At 40.7% G+C, this 14,470-nt stretch overlaps 1 protein-coding gene across 1 annotated transcript in view; it reads left to right on the top strand.

Annotated features, from left to right (window-relative positions):
• Window positions 1-13,765, top strand: part of LOC119421682 (BAH and coiled-coil domain-containing protein 1) — a 77,399-nt gene extending 63,634 nt beyond the window's left edge. Inside the window, exons 12-29 of the mRNA XM_037689029.1 lie at window positions 489-658; window positions 813-949; window positions 1,117-1,230; window positions 2,996-3,110; window positions 3,408-3,639; window positions 3,748-3,939; window positions 5,307-5,480; window positions 5,579-5,850; window positions 6,647-6,727; window positions 6,840-6,969; window positions 7,075-7,189; window positions 7,709-7,784; window positions 10,192-10,300; window positions 11,187-11,303; window positions 11,396-11,557; window positions 11,800-13,028; window positions 13,174-13,410; window positions 13,523-13,765. Coding sequence (XP_037544957.1) covers window positions 489-658; window positions 813-949; window positions 1,117-1,230; window positions 2,996-3,110; window positions 3,408-3,639; window positions 3,748-3,939; window positions 5,307-5,480; window positions 5,579-5,850; window positions 6,647-6,727; window positions 6,840-6,969; window positions 7,075-7,189; window positions 7,709-7,784; window positions 10,192-10,300; window positions 11,187-11,303; window positions 11,396-11,557; window positions 11,800-13,028; window positions 13,174-13,410; window positions 13,523-13,732 — 3,872 coding nt within the window. The 3' untranslated portion in view covers window positions 13,733-13,765. The remainder of the gene's footprint in view (window positions 1-488; window positions 659-812; window positions 950-1,116; window positions 1,231-2,995; window positions 3,111-3,407; window positions 3,640-3,747; window positions 3,940-5,306; window positions 5,481-5,578; window positions 5,851-6,646; window positions 6,728-6,839; window positions 6,970-7,074; window positions 7,190-7,708; window positions 7,785-10,191; window positions 10,301-11,186; window positions 11,304-11,395; window positions 11,558-11,799; window positions 13,029-13,173; window positions 13,411-13,522) is intronic.
• Window positions 13,766-14,470: the final 705 nt, after the last annotated feature.

Below are 14,470 nucleotides of genomic sequence, written 5' to 3'. Positions count from 1 at the left end.
TGTAAGACAGTGTTACTTAGTAAACAGAATGTCATATTTCTAAGCTGTGATCTGTGTTACTTGGTCTATAGCTCAGTCTATTAATGGCAGACAGTCAAGATGTCAAAGGCAGAGAGACTACATTGGAAGTTTTCGGCCCAGATGGCCACAGATATAGCAGCATCTGGCGAGTTCACATTGATATGACCTCTGTAATTATATTCTACTGCCTCTTTATAATAACTCACAGCACACAGCTTTCCTACAAACTATCTTACTTGCCATTTACCTGCAACTTTACAAGATGGCTTTGAAAATGGTGTTCCTTACATGCAGGTTTTGAAGCTAAAAGCAGACGTGCAAAAACATCCTCATATCTTTTTTTTATTGTGATATATGTTTTAAAGCACATGTTGAGGAATGTGTCTGTGCTCATCTCTCAAAGATCTTTATTGTGCAATAAAGTATTGTGTTATTTTTAATTAGTATTCTGTTTTGTTTCCTGCCAGAAGAAGAGCTGCTCCTGTTTGATCTCCAAAGCCTTGCTACCTTGGCTACAGCCCGTACCTTGGAGTTGGGATCCCGGGAAAGCAGCGGAGTTGGTTCAGAGCGACACTTTCCAGCTCGTAGGATTCTCAATTTACGCAGAAAATGCAGCTGGACACCTCGCAACGAACCAGTAAGATTAGAACTATTCTCTTCACATACGATGTCTAATAACTCGTTATTTAAATTATTGGATCAAATGCCCAGTAAAGGTCAAGTTTGTCCCAGTATTTTATTAATTTTCTTTTCATATTAGCTTTGTAATTTTAAAACTGTGCATGCTCCAGGTGTGCCCAGCCAAAGTTAGCATGGAAACAATGGACGGTCCTGAGCTGGCAATGCGTGTGAAGTTAGCGGAGATCCAGCGTCGCTACAAAGAGAAGCAAAAAGAGCTGGCCAAACTTCAAAGGAAGCATGATCATCAGTGAGCATGGCTTTATTCCACATTTTTGCTGTCTAAAATATCAAAACTAATAAAAACTAAAACATGTGCTTTTACTTTTAGAGGTAATTCTATTACCTTCAAGTTAAAAAAAAAGTGAGGTATGAGCTGCCATCTTCTTATGCGTTTACATCATCTGGGTTATGTAGGAAGGAAGAAACTCCTCGCAGCCCTGCACGACGAGGGCCTGGACGGCCGAGGAAGCGGAAACCCACCCTCACCTTAGGTCCAGTGTCCTCAACTGAAGGCCAAAGAAAAGTCAAGTGAGTATCACTATATAACAGGATAAATCTGTCTTTTCCACTGGTGTTGAGGGAAAACCTCACATTGGCATAAACAGAAAATGGGAGAGCTAATGAACCATTTTAGGAAGAATACTAATTAATTAAGCCCTGGTTTAACAGTATTATCTATAATTTGTGTCCGTTGGTATTTAAAATTGATGTACAATCTTCTTGTGATTAAAAAAAATCTCTATTTTTTTAGGTATTTATTTGAGCTTAACTGGAATTGGTTTAAAGAGACTTGAGGGAGGATGAATGTAATCTGTCAGCAGAATAACTTTGACCAACCTTTGGTTTCATGGTTGTACAGGGTCATCAAGGGTCTACAGGACAAATCAATAGAGTCTAGGCAAATAAAAGATAAGCGATAAGCTTGCATTGACATGCGTGTCTAGAAAGAATAATAGGAAAAACATTCATAGAAGAACAGAATGGAAGGAAACTTTTTTTATTTTTGGTGAAATAGGGTTCTAACAGGTTTTAATTAGTCTTGCGATCAGGGTTTGGAGATACTCAAGACATCACATGTCACCTTGTGGCATTTCCATTTCCTTTTCCTCTAGCTTCTATTTTCACTTGTTTCTTGCTGTGGTTTCTGGGCAACAGTCCACTGTGTTCCCAGCTGCTCCTCTGCTATGTCACTTCCACTCTGCCTCCACCTATTGTACCCTTGCCCTCTCGCTAAGCAACCACTGATCAGATAGTGGATGCTGATGCTGGGTGACGATGACAACCAAATGAAAAGGTAGCAGGCAGGGCCACTGCAGTGAACTGCACAGAATAGGTGGAGGTGGGTATTTGTACATGTCAGAATACAGTGAACTACACAGTGTTTCTGATGTGCAGACAGAAAATATGTCTACATTTTTCAATTTTAGCCTTTAAGGTTGCTTCGTTAGTCTGTGATATATATATTTTTTTTAATTTGTACACTAACAGGGTTACCTTCTTGTTGTGTTGCACATCTATAAAAACTTATACCTGCCACTTTAAACATCCAGTTTTGCTCAGGTGGAAGCTAAAAGTGAACACTCCAACTATTCACCATCTCTTTCCATATTTTACTTTACTTAACCCCCTGTATGTGTATCTCTGCGTTGGGTGAGATCCATTCAAGACTTCCAGCTTCTGCAGAGGTCGTGATGCAGCTGCGGGAGCATTTATACAAACATTGTTTGCTTTTATGCGTGCATGCTTTATTCCCACAAGGACTGCGTTGCTTTGTAGTATTGCTTTGATTTTTGTTTTCTTTTTTGTGTGTGTATAAGGGAGATTACTCCTTCCAAGCTAACTATACTAATCAGTTCGGTTAATTAGCTGCTTTTATGACCTAGAATCCCCCTTCCCCCACAAAATAGAGAGGCACTGTGTCAGTGGTTGGCCTACGATGCTGCTCAGAGCAGGGGAAAGATTGTGCCATGGTTATATAAAAAGGCAACTTAAAGAAAACTATATGGCCGAATACAACTGCATAACCTTCAAAACATTCACAGTAGCCTCCAACATGCAGCAATCTTACTCCTTTGATGAAGCATTAATGCCTCTTATACCACCCTGCCCTCAAACCATCCAAGCCTCAGACACTGATCTCTCCTTGTGCCTTTTCTGTAGCACAGAAAAAAGTTACTAGTGCCCAGAGGGAGGCGACTCGACAGTTTTTATCTTACAATAAGCTACCTTTCTTTTCTTTTTTTCTTTTAAACCACTGTTTTTCTATGATAAATGCTTGTTTTTAAATTGACAGGTCGATGGGGATGGGGCTCGGCTTGTCGCCTGAGGATTTAGGAGGAGGCGGAGACACCCAGAGAAGGAAGAAAAGGCCGTCCAGTCAAGGCTTTGAGCATCTCAGCAGCACACAGGTCAGAGTCCTCTCGTCCTGCTCTTTTTTGTCTTCTGTGAAACCTAAATGAAAGAGGCCACTCTTTGTTTCATTGCATTTGATATGTTCCTTTGTTGCACACTATTTCTAATTAGGTGCTACCCTCAGGAGTCAAATCCGCGGCTCTCCATATTAATATCGCGTTCATTGTGGCTTCTACTATTCTTTATTCCCCCCACTCTCCATGCGTATGTGCAAATGAGGGGGCTGACATTCTGAAGCTTTTGTAACCAAGAGTGTAACTGGCTTTCTCTCTCATGTGTCTTTGTTGTTGCAGTTAAAAGCACAGAGCTGCAAAAAAAGCAGTGTTCACGGTGTGCTAAGCTCCAAGCTGGCTGGCGATGTGGCTCAGCTCAAACAGAAAGCCCAGGTTAAAAGGAATCTCTCAGGAACAGGCCCCAGGGACATGGAAGGTTCACCTTGCAGCTCCAACCCCAAGCATGGACACAGAAGCCAGGTTGCGGTCAAAGCCGAATCCAGGCGAGAGTCGGAGGCACAAAGCGATACAGGTATGCACTACACTCCCTGTACCGATTGTCCTTTTATAGTTTTACATTGCTAAATGTTTCACTAACTGTATGTGCTCCTTTTCAACAATATTTGTTTTAACTGCTCAGCAGCCAGTGTGGACAGTGTTCTCCAAGAAAGCTGGACTGGACAGATGCATGGAAGTAAAAAAGCATCCAACACTTTGACACAAGGTTCCTCCCAACGGAGTCGGACAAAAACAAAAAGCCAACGTGGTCGGAGGACAGCATCAATGAAGGATGAGCAAAGCTCTTCTGCTGAAAGTGACTCTTTTGATCAAGGTGAGGCAGTGAATAGACTTGGGCATGACACAAGCAGTAAAACTGGACACATCATTTAAAGATCGATAGCAGGGCTATTCAACAAAACTGCTCAGGGGGCCACAGCTTCTGAAAGCCAACAGCTCGGAGGCCGGACGTCCAGTGATTAAAATCATTATGTAAATAAACCAAAGTCTACAATGAAATGTGTTTATTTTATTGCATTGAGTCACAAATGCAATAAACAGAACCCCAAAATTTTATTTTATTTTTTTAATGAAGTGGGCCGGATTGAAGTCACCCGCGGGCCGGAAATGGCTCGCAGACCGCCAGTTGAATATCCCTGATCTATAGTTATTGTCAGCATGTTTACATGTTTTCACCCATCAAGTAAAGATTTGAAACTGTTGTAGTAAGACATGGAGAAATGTACGCTTTTAAAAGCTAAAAAAAAATCCCATCAATAGGTTTGGCTGAAGAAGGAAAATGAGTTATGATTTTTGATCCAGGAACAAAACAAACATTTTAGGTAGAAGGCTTTAATCTAATAAAAAGCACTCCTAGTAGTTTATCACATTTCTGTGTGTGCCTACAAATATTTGAGCGAGTAAATTTAAACATATATTCAGTATTTGCCTAGCTATAATGTGTTTACTCTTGTGCATAATCATCATTTAAAAAAAAAAAAAATTCATTTTTGCTTAAATAACTTTTCCAAAAACCCATTAAAATACTAAAAAAAAAAAAATCTAAGTGGTGCAGTGCATACAAAACATTTCATGCATAAAAATGAAAAAGAAACACAAAATCTCAATGATTGAAATGACGAGTCATGAACAGGTTTCATACTGTGTAAACTTACTGACCTACAAATTCAGATTTAATTTTTACAATTTGTACATCACTTAAAAACCAAGCAAAGATGGATTAGGAGGTGATTATGAATGTCTTGTAACAGACCTGAGTGTTCATGGACACCCAACACCTCAGTGATTGGTCTGGAATGGATGTACAGCCACAGCTGTGGACACTTGGCTGTGAGGGGCTTTGACAGCCCTGGAGACTTGCAGACTGGGTCAAAGAGCTGCCGCGACACACACACACACACACACACACACACACACACACAAACCAGTTCTGACTCGAAGCACTCTCGCTCACAGTAACATGTAGTTTCACTCCAGGAAATACCACCAAGGCTAAACACTTCATGCATCAACTCCATAACTATTTACACACATAATAATGAGGTGCCTAGGAAATGACTTGAGTGTACTATAAATTAAATAAGGTTTTCTATTAATAATGACTTAAAGGAATAGGTTTAATGAGCTGAGATGAAATGAAATTGCCTAATTTGTATTGTGTTGTTTGCTCTTACCATTCAGATGATGAAGAGGAGGAAGGCAGTTATGAGACCGATGAAGGTCAAGATTACAGAGCCAAACTTCCCAGAGACATCACGTCGAGTTCCTCCATGACAGGCCCCAGTCCTTCGTCTGTCGTAAAGCTGGAGGCGAACCAGAAAGCCAGAAACAAAAAACAGAGACAGGAGCTGTATGGTGAGGCTGTCTGTTAATAAGTCGACAACATCAACGTTGTTCGTTTCCTCCATCTCCATACCTTCTGTTAAATATAGTCTACATTTGTATGTCTACAGGATCCCAGATTCTCTCTGTAGCAGAGGGGGAAGTCAAAGTCAGGAAGAAACCTACCTGTAAGTTGAGCTTGGCTACTGTCAAACACCACCAACGGCCTGAAGGAGCTAGAAGAGCATGTGGACCCAGGTCGAAGGAATCCAGGTGGGGCAGCCTCGGGACAAGAGGCACCCGGTACAGAAGGAGCATCGGAATGGCCACCTTCCCAACAACCAGTGAGAGGTTGAAGAGGGCCACGCGCAAGAACACCATGTTAAGAGGAACCATAACCAAGGTAGAATTGCAGGTAGAATTAAGGTAGTCCCTTGTTTATCATGGGGCCCTGTACCCTGAAGCCATGCGATAAGTGAAAAACTGCTAAGTAGGAATAATAGTACAAGTAGTAAGTAGTAGTTTATTTTAGGATATATATATTTTTTCTAAACTCTAAATGCTCTAAAAGAGCACAGAATGCCATGATTTCAGTTCTTTGCCTCTACTGCGCTCTGCCACTTGCCGCTCTTGGCCACGCCCACTTCGCCACTGCAGAGCTGAGATCAGCTGATCAGCTGCAGGAGGAAGCTTCTCCTGCAGCTTGGGCTGCACACTGGTGCTAAATATTTTAATTTAATTTATTTAAAATAAAAAATCCATGCCGATCGTGCGCCTCATCCATCCATCTGCCAATTGTGTGTCACATTCAATCATATTTTGAAAAACCACAATAGAGCAAGGGACTACTGTCTTAGCACTAAAACCAACCATTGATGCAGCTTTTATTTTCTCCAGCAGCTAAACTAAATATTTATTAATTAAAAAAAAGCCAACTTTTTGAAGAATCTGTCCTCAAATAAAGCAACCATACAAAATTAACCCCCTTAAAATAACATCACCAAAGGCGTTTAATGGGAATCTGGAATTGATTCTTAGAAAAACAGTTCTTACACTTGTTTGATTAGATCTATGATTTATTTGGAAGCATGCGCACGCTGTACATTGTTCTGCTTCTCTTGTTGTTGCTGTTGTTACATATTGACTACTTGGACACACGTTCTCACATCTCATTCTGGTTATTCTGCTGACTTTACCAGAGGAAAAGTTGCTGGTCAGTCGGAGCCTCATCTTTACTGGGCGAGGAGGGAATCCGGGGACAAACCAGCAAGGACCAACAGGTAAGATGTGCAAACACTTTGATGCTTAGTAGTGGGTGTCATCATTTTGTAAAGCCAATTATTTTGCTCTGAGCTCATTTATTTGTTTTCCTGTCCTATCTGGTAAATGCAGCAGCCGTTTGGACGGGCAGTGAGTCGTCTCCTGGAGAGCTTTGCTGCTGACGAGGGCTTTCAGATGGACGGCAGCAGCTTCTCAGAGGAGGATGAGGACCACAGACTGTCACACAAGAAAAGCCCCAAATGTAAGAAAAGTTCAACCTGGATGATGCTTTACCAAAGCTTAAAGTAGAAGAGTGTTTTTGGTAATGTCTGAGATTTTATTTTGGTGTCTGCTCCTTCCTGTGCAGTTCCCAACTGCGTTTTGACCAAAGAGCTCCTATGTGATGGACTTAAAGTGCTGATCTCGAAGGAGGAGGAGCTGCTTTATGCTGCTAGGGTCCACACTCTGGAGATGCCCGACATGTAAGTGAAATCTGTTGCAGCTTTTAAATCTGTTGTTTTTGTTGAATTGAAAACTCAACCGTGGTTTCCTCCAGCCTTACGGCAAAGTTCTTATTTTAATTTTCTGTTTCCCGTTCGTTTCGGTTATTGTTCAAGTGTGCAAAACACACTAATACTTGATCAAATGGTCTTTTTTTTCTGAAGACATTCAGCAAAAAATAAAATAAATTGAGTTCATGAGTCATCCCAGAGACTATTGCAACCTTTCAAGTTTCTAAAAGTGCAATCACAAAAACAAGAATTTAGTATAAAAGGACCAGAAGTCATCATCAGGAGTCATTTATCTTCAGTTGAGTCTTTTACTTCCCTGCATAAAAAAGCCTCAACTCATACCAAGCTCTTAATATCGATATCTCTTATCTGACTCAGGCAACAGTAAAGTGGGAGTAACATCTGACACGGGAGCCAGTTGTGCATATTTCAAGCTTCAGAAATAACCATATCTATTTTTTTCTCTTTCTGCTCCATTTTATCTTCTAGCTTTAGTGTTACTATTGATGGTGAGAGAGGAAACCGACCAAGAATATATTCACTGGAGCAGCTGTTGAAGCAAGCTGTAAGTTTACCTCGCTGCTGTACAAGTCTAGAAAGCTGTCTCTTGTTTGGCCACGCCAGTTCTGTTCCCCCTATAAAACGTTAGCCTTATATAAACTTGTAAGTAAGACAGAACCTTAAGGTTTATGTGAGTGAGTCACTGTGAGAATTAAACAAAACTCAGGATCAACCAACACCTGGATCCATTCATGTTTAAAAAAAAAAAAGGAAACATTAAGTTTTTTTAGTGTCTAAACTCAGCGCCTAATTAGCATAAAAGGAGCGGAAATTTGTTGAAATGTCGACCTATGCTGTTTCCAGTGGAACCAATGTTTATAGCAGAAGGCACTGAGTAAAAGGAAGGATGTTAGTCTTTGTGCACAGGGTCACCTAAAGCAGTTTTTTCATGCCCACATCGTTCCCAACTGGTAATAGCTTTTTATTATTGCCAAACAGGACAAAGGATTTTATGTTTGCACACACATTAGTGTCCAAACAGGATGAGCCTAGAATGAAGAGTAAAGTTTAACCGGCATGTTTGCACTTTGGATCAATTGCATTTGCTCTAATTCAAATAAGGGAAGGCTGTTTAAAAGTCACAGTAACCGTGCAGGAACTTTACCCGACTGGTTTTCTGTTCATATTCCTCTAGAAGCCATACAGCATAAAGCATCAGTTTTATATCTTATTTGGGCAAGCGTACTTTGGAAACACACATTTTAGATGAGAAGCATGGCTTTTTCACTTTAAGTCACAGGGAGATCTGCAACATACTCCTAAAATTTTCATTTAGACATTACTGTCAATGTCAATCTATTTATGTAGCACATAAAAACAGCAGAAGTGGAACAAAGTGCTTCACAATTCAGTCAAATAAAAATGTAATGCAACAGTAAGGACAAGAAAACAAGACATCTTGTGTCGTTTATAGTGAAAGCTTGATTTGCATTAAAACAATGTTGTGAGAAAATCTAAAAAGTGTTTATAGGTTTTCACATTTTTTGAAAATATCCACAGTAGTCCCTTACGTATCACAGGGGATTCGTACCCTGAAGCCCTGCGATCATTGAAAAACTACGAAGTATGAATAGTAGTAGTAGGTTATTTTAGTATTTACTGTATATATATATATATATATATATATATATATATATATATATATATATATATATATAATCCAAAGGCTGACATTTGCTTCAGATACTGGTGGTGCCTTTATAGACATACAGGTTTCCATGCCCCATTGCACCATTATGAATGATGATGTTTAAGATGAGTGCTTACAACCAATGAGCTGCTCCTTTCTTTCTTTAGTCTAGAAGTATTTGTAGTTTGTAAAGCATTCTTCACGTTCTTAATTATAATTTTAATCAGACCACAATGTCATTTTCATATTAACCAAAGTCCATTTAAAATTGGTCCAATTATTAAAGAACAAGGCAGTATTTCTGACTGATATTCATGAGTCTTGACTTTGCATGATAGATGTTTTAATTTGCTTATGTGGAGGCTGCAACAAACTGTCCGTTAACTGTAGATTACAGAAGTGTTTTTGAGCAGGGGCAATCCATCTTTTTTGCAGATGCTTGTTCTACTCAACCTAACATAACTTTATTTATATCATACTTTTCAACTGCAGAGGCAATTCAAAGTGCTTAAACAAGCAGCTACAAAAAAGGCAGTGTAACAAATTTTTTACATTCTTTTAAATTGTACAAGTACTTTTTTTTTCTATTTGGTATTGTACATGTTTTTCTAATGTTACTGAATTTAAATTCCAGTGTTCAGATTCAGTACAAGCTCCTTCTCCCCCACCCCCAACAACCTAATTGTTTTACTTTCTGCCTCACCACTAATCTCTTTGGCTCATCAAGCTAACCTGTGCTCATTTGATCAAAGCAGTTTCATAAATCTTTCTCACATAATAGTTTTCGAACACTCTTGGCATTTTTACATGACTGTGGTAAAAAAAAATGTCCCTAACTTAAACACACATTACAGAGCAGCTGCATCTAATTATGCCATACATCCATATTAGCATCTTTAAATTAGTCCAAAAGGTCCCTCGCCATGGCAACAGTAAATGAAAGCAACCTGAAAGGGCCCCCAGTGAGCAGCGGATGCTGGGGCTGCCTGTATTGTTGGAGGGAGGATCTGGCAACCTGCAATCACAAGCCCTCCATTCAGACCCTCTTTAGTATTACTCAGCAAGTCAGGATTTACTGCATCATGGCTTCCGTTCTTTTCAGCTCTGACTGGCACTTTGGCATGAGATAAGTGCTGCTTGGAAACGTGGCACTGTGGCTGCCCATTCACAATGCTCCGTTGCTCGTACACTGTTTGGATATCTCTGTGTGTGCATGACTTTGTATGGGTGCATTGTATGCAATCTGTAATGAATCTTAATTATGTTTTGGTCTGGCTTCCAGGTTCTGGATATACGACCAGAGTCTGAGACTTTACTTAGTGAAGGGACCAGGGTTTGTGCTTACTGGAGTGAGCGCTCACGCTGCCTTTATCCAGGTTACGTTCGCAGAGGTGAGGTCAATTATCAACAGCCACATGAAAATACAGTAGTCTCTTGTTTAATGCAGAGGTTACGTCCCAGATCCCCCCCCCCCCCCCACACACCCACACACAATAAGTGAAAATCTGCAAAGTAGGGATGTTACATTTATTTTAGTATTGATATATATTTTAAGGCTTTAAAAACCCTTCCCACACTCTTGCAATGTTTTAAATTATTAAACCTATGTAATTTTAACAACATACATATATGTAGCTACTGAATTTTACTAAAGCCGGACTTTCGGTGGTCCGATTGAGTCCAAATCTGAATGAAAAAAGGTCCTGGTGGGCTCCAGAGAGAACGCCAGACCTACGGCGGCATGTCCCCACTCAGAAGTCTTCGTGGGCCAGCTGGCAGCTCTCAGATTCACCGATTAGTCTGGAGGTCCGGTTCTGCTCCAGTTCTGCTCTGGTTCCCAGTGGGTTCCGTGTGGCTTTCGGCATCTGCTGGGTGCCGAAGTCACTGTATGATTAAGAACCAAACTTTTTCTAATCAGATTTAAACTTTACCTCCATTTCAGCAGGAAGAAATGGGACTTCTGGTCGGGGCAATGTTGGCTTCTGGGAAATGTAGTCTTTATGAGTGGGGATACTGTGTAGGCTTATTGAGAGAAAACTACAAAATGGCAGCGCTTGTCTAAAGAACTTTTTACTGTACAGTATCCCATACTATCCCAATCATATGAGTAATATTAAAGTTGACATTCATGTGTTCTGTACAATTTTTTGTCTTGTGTACAATCTTACTTTGAAAAACCGCAAAAGAGCGATTCCGCGAAAGTCGAACCGCAAAGTACTGAGAGACTACTATAATTACTTTTTAGCAAGCATTAAACAGCATTTGTGTCTCATTCAGGGGGTTCATCCGATGAGGGGAAACCAAGTGGAGTGATGGTTGAGTTTGATGATGGAGATAGAGGGAAAATTTCTCTCCCAAACATTCGACTCCTGCCTCCAGGCTACCAGATTCAGTGTAAGTGTCTTCCATCTGTGTAATTGGGCACCGTTGGTTTTCTTGTTTCTAAATAACTAAAAGCTAACGGTCTTCTAAAATTTCTCTTTAAGGTGGTGAGTTTACTCCTTCCCTGCTTGTACCGAGTGGAGTAACAGCTAAGAAAAGTTCAAGTCTGGAGCAGGCACCTGTCATTGACAGGTCTTCAGACAGACTCAGCTCAGCCAGTTCTACAACCAACACCCAAAACCTGACTGTTATCAAAAGAAGGCCAGGTGAGAATTCATTTCAGAAAAGAATCTCATAGAAACATCTTATCTGATGAAAATAGGTGTTTACGATGAGTAATGTTTTTCAACGACATTGTCTTTCATAAAAATATCTTGGTTTTTACACTTTTCTATAGAATATGCATGTGCATTGGGGATTAAAATATAGATAATTCTGTAGGTATAAATCTACTATTAAATAGGAAATATTGCTAATACATACTGTATGTAATTGTTTCACATTCTAGGAAGGCCAAAAGGTTCTGGGAAAAAACAAAAACAGCAGCTGGCTGAAAATGCCAACAAAAATACTCAGACATTCTTGGGTTGGAGTTCACTGGCTAACACCCGGAAAAGATCCTCTGACAATCTGTTTCAGTTCAACGGGGCACCAAAGAAGACCTTGAGAGGGAAGGACGATGCCCTATTCTTGCTGCCTCAGAACCAGTCAATGGCATCGCTCCCAGCCAAAAGCCTTTTCAGCAGCAGCTCCTTTGAAGTAGATTCCTTTAGAAGCATTGCAAATGGCTACTCCTTCTGCACCCAGTCTACAGGCGCAGGGTCGGGTTTATCTCTTGGCTCCAAGAGCAGCATGTATAGTGAAAAGCGTAGACAAGATGAACTGGTAACACCAAGGAGCAAGAAGTCTGAACAAGAGTTTCTGGTCAAATTAGATCATGAAGGGGTAACGTCTCCCAAGACAAAGAACAGCAAGGCGCTGCTGTTGAGAGGTGAATATTCCAGTGTGAGTGGCATGCCTAAAACCGAGGCATACTCACATCCAGTCCTGTTGGTTAAAGACAACAAAAAGGGAGGTTCCTCCAGAGTGGAACTTCTCCTAAAAGGCACCACACCACAAAGAAAGCCCTCCACTTCTCTGCGCCAGGAGAAATATAGTGATTTGGGCTTTAGCTCTCACAGAGAGTGTCATACTTCCTATTCTGATCTAGATGATGAAGAGGAAGAGGAAGAGAGGAGGCGGGCTGCACTGACTGCAGCCACAGGAGGTGTAAGAATGGATGGATGTTTTCATTCTCGTCTTTCTGTCTCCTCATCCTCGTCTGGTTCTTCAAGCTCCTCCTCTTCAGGCTCTCTTTCAAGCTCCAGCCTTTGCTCATCTGACAACGATTCATCGTACAGCTCAGACGACGAGGAGAGTTCTGCATTGATGCTGCAAAGTTGCTTGTCTTCCCACCCGGGGCTCATACAGTCATCTGAACCCTCCACTTCTTCACGGTCCCAACAGCACTCCTTTGTGGCCAAAGCTGTGGCTGTTTCAAGCATCAAAGGAGCTGACCAACTGTCCAACAAGTCCTTAAAGAGAAAAGAATGTATGACTTCTATTTCCAAACCAACTAAGGAACTAATGAAAAAACCAAGGATGCTTCCAGATGACATTTCATATATTCCAAGGCCCAAGATGTCTGCGTTTCTTCCAGGCCGCCAAATGTGGCGATGGTCAGGAAATCCTACGCAGGTGAAAATTGCTTGTTCATCCTTTAACGTCACACATTACATCACTCCATAAAGATTCACAACTCATTCTTTCATTCTTCAAAGCAAGAAATTTCAGTAATCATTATGATCAAAGATGGATGGTCAAACTGTTTGGTTTTCCACAGAGACGAGGGCTAAAGGGCAAGGCCCGGAAGCTTTTCTACAAGGCCATTGTGCGAGGCAGAGACACTGTCAGAGTTGGAGACTGTGCTGTGTTTCTCTCGGCTGGACGCCCTAACCTTCCATACGTAGGCCAAATTGAAAACTTTTGGGAAACTTGGACCTCAAGAATGGTAGTCAAAGTCAAGTGGTTCTACCACCCCGAGGAGACCAAACTAGGCAAGAGGCTTCGAGATGGCAAGGTGGGTTATGTTGCATGAATTTTTTGTAAAATACAAAACTTTTCAATTACCGTTTTCTTTCCACTTGTGATGAATACTGTTTTGAAGCTAACTATGTCGGTTTTCTATCCAGCATGCCCTTTACCAGTCATGTCATGAAGATGAGAATGATGTCCAGACAATCTCTCATAAATGCCGGGTAATGAGCAGGGAGGAGTATGAGTGTCTGACTCGGAGTCAAAAGCCGAACAGTTCCTCCCCAGACCTCTACTACCTGGCTGGGACATATGACCCCACCACTGGTCAGCTGGTCACCGTTGAAGGGATTTCTATGATGTGCTGAAACATTACAAGAACACTACTGAAGAACTTCTTTGGGGAATGATCTATGACTTTACTCATGACACAGTTCAGCTTCCTGAAAATAAAATATTTCATGAGTAAGCCTTAAGTACTCATGAACTAAATGTCAGCTCTGAAACAGAGCAGTCTGTGATTACACACTGGAGTACGTTTGTCTCTATTTCTTGTGAAAGCGAAGTGAATGTCCGTAACTGGTTGATCCTTTCATGGAGAACAACAGAAGGTCTGGGTCTTCCTGGGCATGACAAACTTCAAAATAAGTGGTGTTACCATTCCCTATTTAATCTATTTGATACAAGATCTTTTGTGACTGACATCTTGACGGCCTTTTGTAAGACTTGCACACCCGGCTTCTATTAAATGCCATAAAACTAGAGCTGCAATTGCATTTGGTTGTGCAACTTGAGGGTTGATTCTCACCGTGGACCAGTTGTTAAAATATTAACCTTGTTTAATTGATTGAAAACAAACAGGGAAGTATGGGGTTGTCTCTATGCCTTTTCATTCCAGGGAAGTTGTCAACATGTAAAAGGTGTAAAGTTAAAAATGTCTGTAAATATTTCAAAGTTTTCCCAATCAAGCCATACACTTCAGTACCTCTCACCTGTCTTAACTGTTCAGGTGTATATTGTACAGTACAATTATTTTATTGTTGTCTTTTGTCTATATGTACATAAAAGCTATTTTATATAGGGATATATTGTATATATGAGATGTA

Source organism: Nematolebias whitei, chromosome 15, assembly GCF_014905685.2.
Source record: "Nematolebias whitei isolate Nwh7 chromosome 15, NemWhi1, whole genome shotgun sequence".
Classification (NCBI taxonomy): domain Eukaryota; kingdom Metazoa; phylum Chordata; class Actinopteri; order Cyprinodontiformes; family Rivulidae; genus Nematolebias; species Nematolebias whitei.
Note: the sequence above shows the minus strand (reverse complement) of the source record. Positions and strands in the feature narration are given on the sequence as shown.